Source organism: Apaloderma vittatum, unplaced genomic scaffold, assembly GCF_000703405.1.
Source record: "Apaloderma vittatum isolate BGI_N311 unplaced genomic scaffold, ASM70340v1 scaffold15774, whole genome shotgun sequence".
Taxonomy (NCBI): Eukaryota; Metazoa; Chordata; class Aves; order Trogoniformes; family Trogonidae; genus Apaloderma; species Apaloderma vittatum.
This window is the reverse complement of record NW_009711088.1, coordinates 39,586-56,155: the sequence shown is the minus strand read 5'-3', so window position 1 is coordinate 56,155 and position 16,570 is coordinate 39,586. Positions and strand designations below refer to the sequence as shown.

At 51.2% G+C, this 16,570-nt stretch overlaps 1 protein-coding gene across 1 annotated transcript in view; it reads left to right on the top strand.

The window, feature by feature from the left end:
- The window catches only part of LOC104272522 (astrotactin-2-like), a gene marked incomplete at its 3' end in the record, with an annotated part of 65,896 nt that overhangs the window by 10,861 nt on the left and 38,465 nt on the right, over nt 1-16,570 (top strand). Inside the window, exons 2-3 of the mRNA XM_009867538.1 lie at nt 938-1,071; nt 2,194-2,342. Of these exons, the coding sequence (XP_009865840.1) occupies nt 938-1,071; nt 2,194-2,342 (283 nt within the window). The remainder of the gene's footprint in view (nt 1-937; nt 1,072-2,193; nt 2,343-16,570) is intronic.

Below are 16,570 nucleotides of genomic sequence, written 5' to 3'. Positions count from 1 at the left end.
GGCACGACAGGGAAAGAGTAGTGAGAGAAACCACAGTAAATCCATGAAGTCTGAACTACATCATGGCATGGAGTGAGGGATGCCCTGTCCTGCAGTGTGGGGACCGACACTGAGTACCCCGAGCTGCGGGATGAGCCAAGGGAGGACACCGTGGGGTTAGACCTGGAGAGCTTTGGGAAATCAGAGTGTTTCAGTCTCAGACCCCAGCAGATGAACAGCATTTGTTCTGGGCATCTTTTGGCATCATTAAGAGCAGTCAGGAGAGCTCCTGGTCAGGCTGGGGTGGCCTGCCTTGGGGACACTGCCTGTCTGGGGAACACTCTGCAAATATTTTACAGGACTTTGTTGTTTTCTTCCAGATACTTCTATTTTGCTTGTGTATATTTCTTACACAAGTGAATAAAGCAGCAGTTTACTTGCAGGAGGGTAGCTCATGTGAATAATGAACCTATGAGAAGGTTGGAAGTGGTTCTGTGTTGTTTGGGATGTAGAAATTATTCTTAGTGGAGACAGAGGCAGCCACAGGATGGGCATATGACAGAGTTCTGTTGTGCCCAGGAGCCGTGTAAAGGTACCCTACGTGTGGTCTCTGGCATCACAAACGGGCTCAGGTCTGTGCTTCGGGCAGCTTAGTGCTCCATTACACGACATCCCTGCTGTGGAATCATGCAGACACCCCCCATCCCCACGCCAAAAGCAGCACCCAGGGACAAACCAGCATCACAGGAGCTAAAGCAGAGGGAGGTGAAGGGACTTGCCCAGGGACATTTGGAGAGTCTGTGGCAGAGCGTGGGAGGAGCTCCCCCCACCCCGGATTTCCCGGTCCTGGGGCTCCACACCCACACGCCCCTGACGCTCAGCACCGTGCGGCCGAGCCGCTGGCTGGATTTCACCAAGTCTCCAGCACACGTGTTCATGCTTTTTGTTCTCACATCAGGCTTTCAAGGGAGCCCTGATGAGCTCATACTGGTGCTCGGGGAAAGGCGATGTTGTCGAAGACTGGTGCAGGTGTGACCTCAACGCCTTCGATGAGAACGGACTCCCGAACTGCAGCCCTCTCCCTCCGCCTGTGTACGTATCGGTGTGAGCCCCTCCCGCGGTCACAGCCCCCTGACACCAGCCCCCTTCCCACAGGCTCAGCCCCTGGGCATCTCCTTCCCCTCACCTTTGAGCCTCGGGGCCACAGTCCAGCACCCCTCACTGTGTGACTGATGCCTTTAGGATATCCTGGCTCCGGCTGTGGCCCTGGAAGGTTTCCCCTTATAGATTTTCATCAGCTGATTAGCAGGGCTTGTAGAATGGGATTTCAAATGCTGAAAGAAATGGAATTACAGCACAATTCATTGTGGCTTGTCAGAGCAAGAGCAAATCAGGAGCAAACTGATGGGAAATTAGCTGAGAAAGCAGGAAGACTGGCTTCAGCAAGCCACAAGATGCAGAACTCCGTCATAGCGAGCCAGTATCCTCGGAGGGGTTTCGTTTCCCATCCCGAGTTCAACAAACGCACTCGTATGTTTGGAGCTGGACTCTCTGGGCTCTCCCTGGGTTTCATATTGTCATTTACCCCGGTGCAAAGAGAGCAGACGCCTGTGCACTGACAGGGCCCGGAGCACACGTGGTCCCTGATCCGGGCAGGAGCTCCTGCACAGCTGCCCTGCTTTGGCTCTCGTTCACACCCGTCAGAGGCGCGCTCGTTTGCAGCTGGCTAAATTCACAGCCACGCCTGCCCCGTCTCTTGGTCCCTTATTTAAAAGGTTTTAAAAGGTTCTCAGGACTTCCCTTCCTGGAGATTCAGCTCTGTTGAGTTGCATGAAGGTTAAGCTAGGCCCTCGCCTTCTGTTTTGCTCCTGGGCAAGTGGTCCTTAGTTCCCTATGAGGCTTCTCCCAGGAGTTGAAGGCTCCTTTAGATGGGATATTTGGGGCTGCACAGTTACGGTTGCGTGACTGAAACTTTTCCAAGAACAGGGAGAGGTAAGGACACGCATTGCAGTGGGCTGGACCCAACTGACCTTCAAATGAAAGTGCTTCCAAGCTCGCCTTCCTCTTCTCCCCATGTCCCCCATGCCGTTATGGGCCTGTGAGCACGTCCCTGTGCAGGAGTGTGAGCCCTGCCTGGGGTTGTGCTGCTCATAGAGATGGATTTCTCCTCAGACAAGGAGCTAATGTGTTATTTCTTTCCTGTCTCCTACCCAGCCTGCGGCTTTCCCCCAATGTGGAGCCCTCTAGCACTGTGGTCTCTCTGGAGTGGCTGGACGTGCAGCCTGCCATTGGCACAAAGGTGTCTGACTACGTCCTGCAGCACAAGAAGGTGGATGAGTACACAGACACGGACCTCTACACAGGTGGGTGCAGCTGTTGAGGCAAAGCTTCTCGGGATGCAGATGGTGCTGGGAGCTGCTAAATTTGTGGAGGATGGTACACACAGCCAAGGGATTATATGAGGTATCAAACCTGCTCCATTCAGGAGAAGTTTCTGAAGGTTTCTGTGGACACGGGCATCCGAGGAAAGGGTAATATAAAAATGCAGCATGGCAGAAAAAAATGATTTGCCCTTTCTGGGCAGCTCTGAGCTGGAGTTTCAGACTGAAACGAATGTTTGATCTGATCAGTCTGAAATGCTACAGGATGGTGGGTGTAGGAGGAAGATCAGCCCTGAGCAACTCAAGGGCTTTACTGGTCTGTTCCAGCAAGCACTGCATTGCATACCGGCCTTTGAAAGGACACTTTATGTTGCTTTGCTAACTTATCAAAGTAACTCAAAGCCTGCAATTTTTAGGGAGATCATTTAAGCAGCACAAAACTTCTCCGGGGAACCTAAAATTTCCCTGGGTTGGTGTTTGGCTCCCAGCTCAGGCTTGGACTGAACGTCCTGTGCCTTGCAAAGGACTTGTCAACAATTCAAGCCATACTCCAGGAGCTGCTGGGTGAGGTGGAGAAGTGTGAAGGATGAGGTTTGATTTGAGTAAATCGATGATGTATTTCAGAAAATAGCACTTGAGACCTTAAGTGATGCTACCGCTGCATGGAAAGCCGGGTGAAACCTCCTACTGCTTTTTGCTCCAGGCTTTTGGATGTAGTTGTTAAAGAAGCTCCTGTGAATTCTTGGGAGCAGCCAATATTGTTGTCTGAAGAAGGGATTTCCCTTTATGTGAAGGCTTCTTCCCCTGAATGCTGGCACTACCTAATTTCAGCCCCTTCCTGGGTAAGGGAACATAGGAAGGAGGCTTCCACCTGTCAGTGAAGCAAAGCTCTGCAACAGCTACTGCTTTGGGTGATTAAGAACCTCATTTGTTTTAAGGTGGAGCTTGGCCAGCTTATGAGAGGCATTGCATGTCCAGGCTGCCTGCCAGGACAAGGAATCAGGCTGAAGGTGAGGACAGGGCTGGCATTGGAGAGGGGAACCTTGCTGTGCTCATGTAGCCTTGCAGGAGCTTTCTGGGCATCCTGGCAAGACATTTATCCATGTTTCCCCATTGGAAAGGCAATCTGGGAAAGATCATTAAGAGCAAAATCGGGAATTGCACACAGACAGTCCTTAGGTGTTGGTTGCAAGCTTCCTAGCTTGTGGTGGGGGCTTTTTTAATTTTCCCCTCTAATTTTATAAGGTCCTTTACTGCCATGAGCTGCCACAGAGCAAACTGCTCCAGCTCATAGCCACAGGCAATTTTTCACCCTCTCTTTTCACCTCGGGCCCTCATCTCATTCTGCTTCTACAGCCTCTCTTACCACCATCTCCAAAAATCTTTGTGCTGCAAGAGTTCAGCTTTTCCTGCTGGAGAGAACCAGAGCCCCACATCGTGGGGGGCCATGCCTGTTTGTGGAGACCCCTGTGAGAAGGAGCTCTGGTTCCTGGCTCATACACCAGCCCTGTCTCTCTTGAGCTTTCTCCTACACCTTGCCAGCATCCCCTTTCAGAGCTGCCCGATGTGGCCGTGGCCCCTGGGTTATGTTTGGAGTTTCCCGACATGGGAGAGGGCTTGTTCTTTATCTTGGAGGGACACCCTCCAGTAATGCAGAAAGAAAACAAGCCACCAAAGGAGGGGCTTTGTTTTGAATGGAGATTCCAGATTGCTCACACATCGGTCAGGTGAGGCCAGACCGGGGAAACGTGGGGTTTCTCCTTTGAAGTGGCTGGATCTTTGCCTGGCAGCCAGAGTAGGAAATAGAGATTATTATTATTATTTTCCTTTTATGACTGCCATGTGTTTGACAGGCAACTGAATTCATTGTGGGGAGCTGCCCTCCCCTCTCCCTGCTCTGGGGGACTGTTTGGGACAGAATGACCCCATTAACAATTAAAGAGAAAATCCAATCCTAAATCTCTCCCTTTTTTTAATGTTGTTTATAACCAAACAACATTCCTGCCCTCATTCGTTTCTTACCCTACAGGCCCCTAATGCCAGATGACTTGATTCTTGCGTAGGTTTGCAGAGATGCTGCTATAGCTCTCAAAGGCTTTGCTTGGTATCCTGCTTCACCTAGCCAAAAATTCTAACGTGGGTATCCCCTCACTGCTATCACGCACCCGTCATGCTGCACCGCATCGCATCCGAGCAACATCCACAAAAATGAGTCAACCCCAGAATGGGGAAGCTTTGGGAGGGAGGGTTTAGGGTATGAAATTTGGATGGCTTGTGCTCGATATTGGCAGTTTCCTCTCCTCATCGATTCCCTGGCTGCTGGCAGGCAGGAGCAGGTTGCTCCCATCACTAGGAGATGAACCAGGTATCTGCAGAGCCTGGCAGTGCAGGGCTGGAAGGATCCTGCAAGGTTTAGGGGCTCTTGAGACTGCTGCCAGTCATCCCTTGGATCCCTTTGAGTTTCATGTGTGGAGTGTATGGGGGGTTTGGTGGTTTTATTGCAGTTGTAGCTGTTTCTTAGTGGGGTTCCTGGTATTGGCTGGGGCTGGAGTCATGCAAACCTGCTCTTCAGCCTCATGGTGAGCTAGATGGTACCTGGCTCCTGCCCAGCCTGCCTTCTGCCTTCCTCCTGCTCCCCCAAAGCCTCCAGTCTCTCACCCTTGCAAAAGTCCTTTGCCTTCCCCTTGCTTTGCAACTAGGAGATGTAGCCTTTTCCTTTGAGCCAGAAAACATTTGCTCCTCTTCTTCTTGGAGCAGAGTCAGGAGGGAGTTTGGAGGCTGGTCTAACGATGTATCCTCTCTGCTCCCCAGTGACCTCTGGACGGGGTGGCGATGCTGTGGGATGGGGCAGAAGGAGCTGGGAGCTCAAATGGGTCGGCTGCCCCCAGCTCTGTGTGTTTTATAGAAAGGCTTGTTACTGGTGCTTAGAAAAACACAGCCCTTGGACCATCTGAGGCTAATGGGAGGTGCACTTGTGTGCGAAACAAACCACGCTTTCAACACCAGCGTGCGGGTAGCGAGCGACTCTCCGCTCGGGAGCCAGCGGAGAAGACGAAGAGCAATTACATCCCAAACTGTTTATTAAAACTTGTGGAAATTACTCATAACTCCATGTGTGCGACGGCTTTGTAGTTGAGTGATGCTCTTTGTTTGAACATGGGGCTCTGGAAGAGGGCGCGAGCGCGCGTGTGTGTGTGCGCGGCTGAGCCCGCCAGCGCATTATGTCATGGATGAAGCAGGCGCTGCACTTGAGAGAGGGAGAGGGAGAAATGTGTTTTACAGGGTGAGGTACAAACTGAAATGGCTGTGAACATCTGGAACTGATATTAGGTTTTGGAAAATGTTTTCTGTCACTCCAACACTTCTCTGGAGGAAGGTTTCTGAAGTTAAGAAGCTCCAAAGGGGATGAGGGGGAGGGATGAGGGGATAACATGACTGTGGCGCAAAATGCTTTTTATGTCTCTGTTCTTGTTGCTGTAGCCAGGCCATGTCCCTGCTTGTGCTGGGCAGGGGACTTGGACTACCACTGTTGCTTGTTGAGGCCCTGGATGAGAAGGTCCCCTGGAACAGCTGAGCCCCACTGCCTGAGGGGGTCCTGATGGGGAGCGCTGCATCCTCTAGCCCATGATGAGTGGGAGGACAGAAGGGTCCTTGCCCTGGTTTTTAGGGTTGGGAGCCAAGGACCTGAGGTGGGAGGCTTCCTCTGAAAGGTGAAGGGTAAAATCCTTGGGTGGGGACAGGCAGACCTATGGCTGGTTTAACACCACGTGGTCCATCTCTGGAGGCCCACCTGGGTGGGTCAGACCCACCTTGGGGCTGGTGCAGGTTGGGATGTTCACTGTGAACATGTAAAAAGCAAGGTTTAAAAATAATGAAGTGCTTTGAATGTGTTTGTAGCATGCATGCAGCAGGTCTGGGGACAGTTTGGGGGGGTGGACACAGGGGGCTGGGCTCTCTCTGTGTGATGGATTGGCATATGTGGGCTTGATGGGGGACTGTGTCGCTCCTGGGGTGGTGACTGTGTTGCTGCTGCAGTGCTTTGTAGCTCTGGGAGCTTCCTGGTCCTTTTCTTGATGTTCATCTCCCTGGTGCAGTTTTTTTCCCTCCTGCCCACGTCTCTGTTTGCTGGGTTTCTGGACACACATCTATGGGGGCCTTGGCTGCTACACCAAGAATCAAAGTGAGAAAAGCTGAGAAGATGCATAGAAACGAAGCATCACTTGCCGTCAATACGGCTGAAGGTGACAGCGAACATGATGTTGCTGCACCACGCTACTTGTTCTGTGTCGCTGCTAGCAGATCATAAAAGGGTTGTGAGACTGTGCATCTCTCCCAGCCCATCACCTTCTGTCCTGTTCTGCATAGGCTCGTGCACTGTGATTTCCTCTCTTTCCTGTGGTACCACTTCCACAGCTCAGTGTGAGCTGACAGCTGGGCCAATGTATTTGGGGATATTGTGGGATATTAGCTGAATAAAGTATTATGCAATAGCAAAGTACGCTGCTTGTTTGCAGTGGTGCTGCTGTTGGCCACAAGATGCCATGTCCCCTAAGGGTGGGTGAGGTTAAGCAGAGACTCCCAAGCTTTATTTCTTGTGACATCAAGGGATCCTGACTGGTCATGGGTCCCTTTGACTGAGCGATGATCCCGTTCACAAGAAGTAGCCCTTACCCAGAACAGCTTGTAATCCTCAAAGAAAGGGAGAGAACAGAAACACGGCCTGCTGAGTGAGCTTGTTGGAGATTGCTCAGGCCTTGGAGCAGGAGAATGCAGGTTCTGGCAGCTTGGTCAGAGTCCTCTAGTATACTAGGGCCCTCTGTATCAGGGAGAGGAGCTGGCAGGTGAGCCGTGAGGGTGTTTGGATAATAGGCCAGGTTAGAGGGATATACAGAAGAGCCTGTCTTGCTGGCATTGCAGACTGCTCTGGAGCAGTGCTGTTCTGCAGAGGAGTCTTTGAGTGCGCATCGTGTCTATAAAAGAAAGTGAAAGAAGTCAAACCAGAGGGCTTAGTGTTTCATACGCTTGCAAGTAGCGCTCCAAATCAAGGCTTGAGAGGATCTTATTTATAACTTAACTCTGTTCTGCAGAGCACTGTTCTGACATGCTGGATAGCCAGGGCTGTGTAGCTATAGCTATGGCAACCATCACTTCCAGTACACCCTTGTGGGTGCAAGCTGTGCTGCTAGTGTCACGTGAAAACCAGTGATGGGCTGAAAGAAGATGAGAAAAAACCACTGGACCAGAACAAATACTGTGCTTGTCAGTAAGGAGTCAGCGCAATCTCTGTACAAGCAAGTTGCGCTCCAATTACGTGCCTTAAAATGATCTTTAGAGTTCTGACTTCCAAACAGACTGGGCACAAGAGAGCGTAGCAGGAGTTGATGTTGCCCTTAGAAAGCTGTAGAAGCTTGAGATCCAGCCAGGAGTGGGGCAAATATGTGAACATCCAGAGTTTTAATTCACACCGATGAAGTGTGGAGGATGTTCCAGCATGAGTTGTTGTTAAACATGTGAGTAATCTTGAATGTGGGTGATGGCATTGCCTACCTCTGTAAAGCCCTGTGGAGGCAAAGCTCTCTTCTAGAGAGCTATGACACCTACATTAATATAGGTGCTACTTCTCTGGATGATTTTTGATTTGTAAGTTGGCCTAGGGACATAGGCTCTGCAACTGGTGGATTGCAAACTGAGACTTGGAAAAGAAACCAGAGTCTCCACGGGTTTCAGGAGAGCAGTTGTTCTGCTCTCCCTGCCTATCATACCAGAGTGCTGCTCTCAGTGCAATGATGCTTGTGGTCAAGAAGGTTAGAGCTCAGCCTGGGAGAGATAGACAACTCTTTCAGGGGGCATCTGTGTGTTTGACTTGTGTTCAGAAGAGATCCTTGAACATCACTGGAGCAGAGGAAGACCTGGTCACAGTCAGGAGCTGGTGATCCACCACTGCCGGTCTTATGGTCACTGCTTGGTTGTCTCTACCTGCTTGTTCCTTGGTGGTCTGCCAGGTGGATCTCAGCTGGTTTCTCAGTGGGCAGGTGTTTGGCTGATCACAACCACCACTTGGTGAGGACTAGTTCGCTGATGTGCTGGGAACAGAAACCCAACAAAGCTTCATCTGCAAGCGCCTGTGTGCGGGGAGCCTGGCCAGGGCAGGGCTGCTGCCTGGAAGCTGTCATTCCTGTGCACGGGTAAAGATGTTTCCGACACCCAGAGTACTCTTCTGGAGTGCTAAATCCACTTTACTTGTTAGCAGAAGGAAAGATGATTCAAGAAGGAGCCTTTGAAGAGAAGGTCAAGTTTTTGGAAGCTGCTTCCTGGGCTGTGTTGTGTAATAGCACCAAGCAAGTGCTTAATTTTGGCCACTGCACTCGCTGTGAAGCACTGATTCCTCTCCCACTGGGACAGCTGTAGTTATTTCCACCTACCAATGTCGGTTTTGTGTCCTGGAAAGCAGAAGGGATGTGGAGGGTTCTCAGCTCTCAAGGAGGGTTGAGTCACTTGCTGAAATATTTCATTAATTCACATTTCCATATGGTTGTTCCAGTTTGCTTTTTTTATATTTTATTTTTATCTGTCCAGACACCTTTTGGACAGAACTGGGCATTTTTCTTTGCTTTCTCCCAAATCAGTTTGTAGATGGAGAGCCAGGACTGTTGCTCATTCCCTGCTGACTGCGGGGGACGGAGCAGCCTGGATGGTGCCACGAGCGTGTCCTGCACTGGAAGAACAGGGTGTTTGCCAAGGGCTTTGTGCTCTGTTCAAAGTCACCTCTCCATCAAGGCAAAGGGCAACTGTAGATGATCCCTTCTAGCTAAGAAGGCTCTTACATGGTAGTTAATGAAGCCAGTCATACATTTTTCTTTTTACTGGTCTGTAATTTTATCCTCTAGGATTAAGTTTCTCCTGATCTGGAAAAGTCAAGGCCACAAATCCATCTTGTCAGGAAACATCAGAAGCGAGGGCTGCTAACGCAGTTTCACGGACCATGACATGTGGGTGCAGTTCAGTGGAACTTTTTCATAGGAGCCTTTAATGACTGCATAGGCCTTTCTAATCAATAAGTTGTGGCTGGAACTTGGAGGGAAGTTCAGCCTGTGTTTGCAAAGCTCCTGCTTGGCAATGCAGCTCTGACTTATTTGGAAAATTGAGGCTGTGGGGGCATCTGTGGATGGGACACAGCCCTGCTCTGGGAGGAAACTTGGGTGTGCTTGCTGAGCAGAGTACGTGGGTCTCCCTTTGCATGAGCTCCGAATGATGCCCAGGCTGGGATTCCCTGCCAGGTTAGGGTGCTAGGATGTTAAGATGAAGATTCTGCGTGTTCCTCTCATTCTAGCCAAAGCCCGAGATGAGATCCTGAACGGGATGGGGAATCTGCTTTCCACTGCTCTGGCTGCTGTTGAGGTTTCCCATGCATTCAGCTTTGTCAGGTGGCTGAAATACAATCCAAAAAGTTAGACAGCGTCCCTCCACGCTTCTCTGGAAGGAAACAAGGATAGGAAAAGGATCCAAGGAGGCACAAAGGCTGCCTTGGGACAGCCTGTTCTGTCCTGTTTGAAACCTCTTGACTCCAGTGCAGGAGGTTCTCTGGGGACGTTGCAGTCGTTCTGGGCTGTGATCCTGGTTGTGTCCTGCGCTGCCCTGCCAGCATCCAAGCCGTTCTAACCCACATCATTCCTCAGGCACATCTGTGTTAGATGGCACGTGGTGGTACCCTCCCTTTGGCCCTGCCTCTCCCAAGCCGGGCTGTGTACCCCATGTGTCCTGAGGAGCGTCGTCCCCTGCCTCTCTCTTCACCAAGATGACGGGCACTCCTCTTGTTGGGCAGTGGCTCAAGGTGGGGCCTGTCATTTATTCCCCACATCGCTTCAGTGTGAGGGAAGTTAAGTAAAAACTGGGAGGGATTAAACTTTGAATCGGGGGATTTTTCCAATTAAAATAGCTGCTTGTCCTGCAGCTTTCATATGACACAAGAGCAGGGAGAGACCCTCCCCATCTCCCCTGTGACCCCTTCCCAGTTTGTTCAGCTTGCTAGGAATTGAAATCTGGCTCTGTGGAGTGAGGGGGAAGCTGGGTCTAGGTTACATTTCATGCTGTTTAGATAGGATAAACCTTTCCTCCCTGTAATTGGGTGACTGGACTTATGAGCTTTCTCAGATATTAATCTGGAGACCCTAGAGGGGGTCAGATTGGGTTATGGAGACGTAATAGGAAATAGTGCTGTGGCTAGTTTGGGTTATGGGGGATAGAGTGGATATTCTGCAGCATTCCTCTGCTGGGTTCCCACTGATGGGACCTGTGTGGTGGGGCTGAGGAATGGTCTCATCTCAACATCAGGTTGACTCGATCTTTGCTGGGAGCAACTGTCTCTGAACTCTTTCCACCCCTGTAATTGTGCTCTTCCAGAGAACAGGGCCATGACCTCTCCTTTGCCAGAGGAAGGGGCAGATGTAGCTGACCTGCCCCTGCGACTTGTTCCCAGAGAACATCTTTTTTTTCAAATGTGTGTCCTGTCTCCAGGAACACTGGGATAGAAAAAGCTTCATATTCTGAACCGGTATTGTATGGACCAAGGAGGATCTTTCTCCTTGCTAGCCCATGTCATGCCAGCCATGGGGAAGGGCTTGATACCTCTCAGAGGGGATCATTTAGAGCAGTGAACAATTAAGTGCAGGCTTTCGTCTGTCCCGTGTGAGAGATGTATTTGAGGAAGGATGTCATGATGGTCCAGCCGGAGCCAGTGAGATGAGCTTGTCTCTGTGTTCACATGAGCACTTCAGAGCTGTACTGGTTAGGGATGCTGCACTGAAGCAGCATCCTGAGGGGTACTGGGGAAGGGAAACCCACTACATTCATGCTGCAGGTGGGTGTGTGGGTTAGTGCTGCCTTCTGTTCCTTGTGCTGTGCCTGGGAGCAGCTCTGCAGTGTTGCTGGGCATGAGTTCTGCTGATAGAAACCTGGCTCCAGGCACTGCTCTGCAGCACTCCCTTCCAGCCCTTGTTTCTTTTTATTAACAACATTTATGACAGAGAGGGGGTGGGCATTAATTTAATAAAGGAAGTTTCTAATCATGACTACAGAAGCAAGGTCCTGAGGTTTTTTTTGGTGGTCTGATAACTCACCCTGCTGAAACAGGGTGACACTGGGGTAGGAAATACTCAGCAGAGTTCAGAGGATGACACTGGCTCTTTGTACCTGGCAGCCACACTCCTACAGTCATACGGCCATCCTTGGCTAGGCTGTCCTTGGGGCTGGCATCACCAGTATGAGCATCACCCTCACTGAGAAGACCCAAATTCCAATTCCAGAGACACTCATGGTCCTGTGCAGCTAGGTCAGTTTGCTGGCTCTAAGTGAGGCTTGTTCTTTGTTTCCCCAGTGTTGACTCCAAACACCTCCCTGGGGTGATGATGGGGTCAGGAGTGTTACGATGCAGCTGAGGGACCCCACTCTCCATCTCCCTCTTTGGAGCACACTCACAGGTGTGCACCCTCGTGAAGGTATCAAGGGCAGGAGCGCAGGTGGTAGCAACACGGCTGCACTGTGAGAGGAGAGCTTGTACACAGTTATGGATAATACTTGGCTTTTCTTTATCCTGTGCGGTCATCTGTGGCAATCAATAAATCTCACCAACTTCCTTGTGCAGCCTGGCACATCGAGACACTCAGCAGTAACGGCCAAAAGTTGTGCATGGACTCTAAAGCCAGAAAAAAAGCCAGTTAAGAGCAAGGGGTCTAAATTCATGTGCAGTCAATATTTACTGTGCTTGCTTCTCTCACACCTCAGAAGTTCACGCTTGGCTGCGGATTATTTTTAGATCTCAGTTTCCAGTTCCTCTGGAAAACCTTGGTGTTGTCTGGTGATTAGAGTGTCAGAGCCAGGCAAGTGTGCCTGTCCTGTGAGGGACAGAGGTGAGCAGGAGCCATAGCTACCCCCAGGTGTTGCAGAAGCCATCAGTTTGCCCCATCCTGGTGCACAGCTCTCATGGGTGGGGAGATGGCCGTCCTGTCTAGGTGCTCAGGGGTGCACCAGACCCTGTGGGGACAACGCTCAGTGACTGTGGGGACTGTTCCCCCTCATCGTCCTCACTTCACCAGGTCCTCCTGCAGCTGATGGAGCTTCCAATGCCAGAAACCCCGAGGATGGTGTGATGGTGTCCAGCAGCGTAGCCCCATCTTGGCATCCCGCTTTATGGGGCCAAGGGCATGAGACCATTGTCTCCTTACTTAAGCTAAGGAGCTTTCTTTGAAAGCTCCCAGACTTTTTCCAGTTCGCAAGGATGAGCTCAGCAGCCAAAGTGGGGCGCTGAGGCCCCTAGACCTAGTGAGAGGCTGCGCGATCCCCTCCCTGGGGGAGCTGGGAGGACTTTTGGCACCCGCTCTGCCTGGCCCCAGCTCTCAGCCTCCCTGCTCCCTCCTGTCCCAAAAGCGGCGGCTGTGGAGAGGCATGCCGGGGCTTGTTGGGAAGGGGACTGGAGAAGGAAACGTGTGAGCTGGAGAGATGGCCTGTGATTCTGGGTAGGGGGGGTTGTGGGAAAGCTGCGTGCTTCTTCGGGCAGGGTGGGAAGTGGGTAGCTGGACAGGCTCTCCTCGCTCACCCCAGCTGTGCGCCGGGAGAGTCGGCTGCTCGGCATCTGCTGGCGTCCTCCAGCCGCGAACAGCTGGAGAGTTTGTCGGAAACACATCGAGCTGCCGCGGGACCGACCCTGCTTTGGCTCGGCCGAGGCGGCCAGCTCCCTGCGGCCGTGGGCTGAGCCTGCTCCCCGGGGGCTGCGGTGCCTGCGGGAGGGTGCTCTCCCCAGGGGTAACTCTCTGCATGTACGCTGGTGGGCAGGTAGTGCGGTGGACACCAGAGCTGGGCAGTGGGAATGGGGATGGGAAATGCCTTCCCCCTTGGTCATCGGCCGATAACCTCGAGCACGTGATAGATTCCCTTTATCTGCTAACACCAGTCATAAAACAATCCAGACCTGTGCATAATCCTGTTAGAGCCTTTGACTCTTGCTCCTGTGACTCCTGGCAGCTCTAATTACAGATGCTCATGCTGGTGATTAATGACTTGATTCATCTTCAGTGGCACCAGTTTTACATGTGAAGCCTGCTTCCGCCCCCCACAAAGATTTGTGCGAAGGGGGAGTAATCCCTGTTAAAAACCGACAGCACAGAAATGTGGCATTGGCATTTTGCCTTCACCTGGCCCTACTGCACCCTGTCATCCTTTCACTCATCTCCGCCCGGCCTTTCATCTCGGAGAGAACGATCCTAATTGCTGAGCGCTCTAATTTTGCTGCACTGTAACCCATAAATCACTCCGACACATGGAGCATTTTCATGCTCCTTAACAAAAGGAGCGGGATTTTCTCCTCTGCTGCGTGTTTTACAAGTGACTAATTGCATCAAGGCACCTTTGAAGCAATGACTTCATCAATTGCTCATCCCGCAGACGCACTGCTGGTTATGTATGCCTGATCAGAATCTTACATTTATTAGGATTAATTTATTCTCCGATCATTTTTCTTCCGCCACAAGGACAGGGAAGTTGAGTGATGTTACTTGCTCAGCTACGTAAGCACGATTTCTTGCCTCATTACTGAGCCTGAGATATTTTTGTTACATGCTGAAACTTCTCCAAATGAAAATGAGTAATGTTACATCTTGGGCAGAAGTGCTCCTGGGACACTAGAGAAATCAAGTTATTTCAGGGTGCCTACAAATTGGCTTTAGATCTTCATCATCTTCCTTTCTAATTCTGCCCCTGCCCTATTTTTCACGGGGCAGGTGTCTGCGTGAGCGATGGCACGTCTTGGGGCTTCACACAAAAGGGGCCAGGAGTGGGTAAGAGTCTGTGTCTCCTAACTAGAGACCATCCAAGTTGGGGAGTTCATGCTCTAGATTAGACTTACGAGGCTTCTGGCAAACATGCTGGGTATGTGGCCGTATGAAAAAACGATGCAGTGAACACAGGCTGAGCATCCCCACGGAGGAGGCGCTGTAACTGGTGAGGACAGAGAGCAGTGAGTGCAGGCAGATTCACACATCTTCTGAAAAGCTGTGGTCGAACTGTTTCATAGGAGTAGTGGCTGATAACAACTGCCAGAAGCCCTTGACTCAGATGCTAACCCCCACCCCCAGAAAGATTCCTCTTTTGGGAAGGATGGAGCTTGTTTGCATCCAGGCAGGGGTTTTGCCTCGGCTACTGCCAGTCCGGTGTTCATCCTCCCTTAATTCACTGCTGGCCCCAGCAAGCACCTGGGATGGGGGAAATTTGCAGCTCATCTAATGGACCAAACGGGGTCATTTTGAACCAAGGTTGGGTTGAAGGCTGTGGCTTGAGGGAGCTGTGGCAGTGCTGGAGAATCCACGTCTGAGTGATGTTGCAGTGCTGGAATGAGAAGGTGCGGGAGGGAGGATGGAGGAGGAGCGCTGGGGGTGGATGGTTTCTTCCTGTTGCACTATGACGGAGTGCACCCAGACCCCGGTAACACGGGCTGGGAAAGTGCTTGTACAGCACCATCGAGCTCGGGTTTGGCAAGAGACCAGAGAAAAGTAGGTGACTGCGTTGGAGAGGTTGGAGAGAGGGCAGCTCCAGACCTGGGAGACATACTGAAGCCCGGAGCTGTGCAGAGACATGCTTGTTTTATTTTGCCAACAGCAAGCTGGCAAGGCATCGGCTGTTTTGATGGCAAATCTGCTGTCCTGCAGGATGTCCAGCCTCGGTTTATGCTATTAACGAGCGATGGAGCAGAGCCCCAAGCCCTGGCTGGCGTGCAGCCCCGCCGTCCCCTGCTCCGTGGCGCGAGGGCTCGGGCTGGGGTGAGAGAAAGTGAAGGGTGTTTCCGAAAAAACATGTCAAGAAGCAGAGGATGCTGGTGAATGTGGGGTTTTGCCTACAGAGGGGGCTCCTGCACTGCCCAAGACGGTCTGGGCTGGGAAGGCAGAAGGCTGCAGCGGCTGCCAGCTGACCTTTCTCAAACAGTTCATGGGTTTCCAGAGCAGCCGAGGTGTCAGCGGTGTAGAGCAGTCACAGCTTCCCAGTCGCTGGAGGAGGAAGGCAGGGGGCACTCGAAAGGGGAGGGAAAGGCTCCGTCCTGGAAGGGTGGAAACCTTGCAACCTATTAACCGTTTCTCTGCGGAGAGGGATGGAGAGCACAGGAGGGCCTGCTTTCCTCCTGTGCCGTGCTCGCCTGCTCCCATCCCTTCTGCCCTTCTCCCTTCTGCCCCTGCCTGCCTTTCCCTCCTAGCTTCTGCGAAGGCAGGACCGAGGGCATTGAGGGTTTAGGTGAAAAATCAGCTCTGCCCCAGCAGGCTGAGCTGACCTAAAGAGAGCAGTGTGCTGGAAAGCAAAGCACGCCTCCACACCCAGCGGTCTCCATGCAAAGCCGTCTGCTTTGATGAAGTCTCTGCAATCAGACTTAATTAGTAGGCAGGGACCCACAGAAAAACCTCTTCCAGCCCTTTTTTGACCAGCGTGTAGTGGGGTGCTCTGTGTTGTCAAATACCTTTTACTTGCTGAAAGCGTGTTTGTCTCAAGCAAGGGAGGGAGCTGAGTTGCTCCACAACAGCCTGAAATTGAGACACTTTTGCTCACAGATGACAAAGCTTGGGAGTAAATTAGCAGGCAGAGTCTGTGAAAGGAAATGTTGCTTTAAACGTTTCCATAAAAGCTAATTGGCCTGTAAGAGCAGTGTACCTGTGGGCATGCTGCCTCCTGGGGCTCAGGGCTCCAGCAATCTATTCTTGGCTCAGCTCATAGTTTTAGCTGTGACTTTGAGCAGGTCATTTCAGTTCTTTGTGCCTTGGTTTCCCCTCTCTCTGAAATGAGAAGAATACTCTCTTTCAGAGCACTGATAAGGTTGAAGTACTAAAATTTTATTACTCGTTGAAGATCTTTGACATAGAGATATTATGCAGATAGAAGGTTAATGATGATGATAGGGAGAGAATAAAAGAAGAAATTGCTGGTTTATTTGTATTTTGTTCTTTAAATGATGTTTAATAGGTAATTCTCAATTCAGGAATAAAACCCAGTCCTCTGTGACCACCAGATTATCTCACTAAATGCTATTCTGTGTGCTCGTAAAGCTTGCGGAGAAAGCGAGGAGCCTACCCCTTCTCTCTGCTCTTAGGAGCAATCAGCAAATCGTGTCTTGAGCAGCTGATCTCCAGCGAGAGTTTTTCTTTTCCCAAATAGGCATCTTATCTTGATTCATGAGTAAT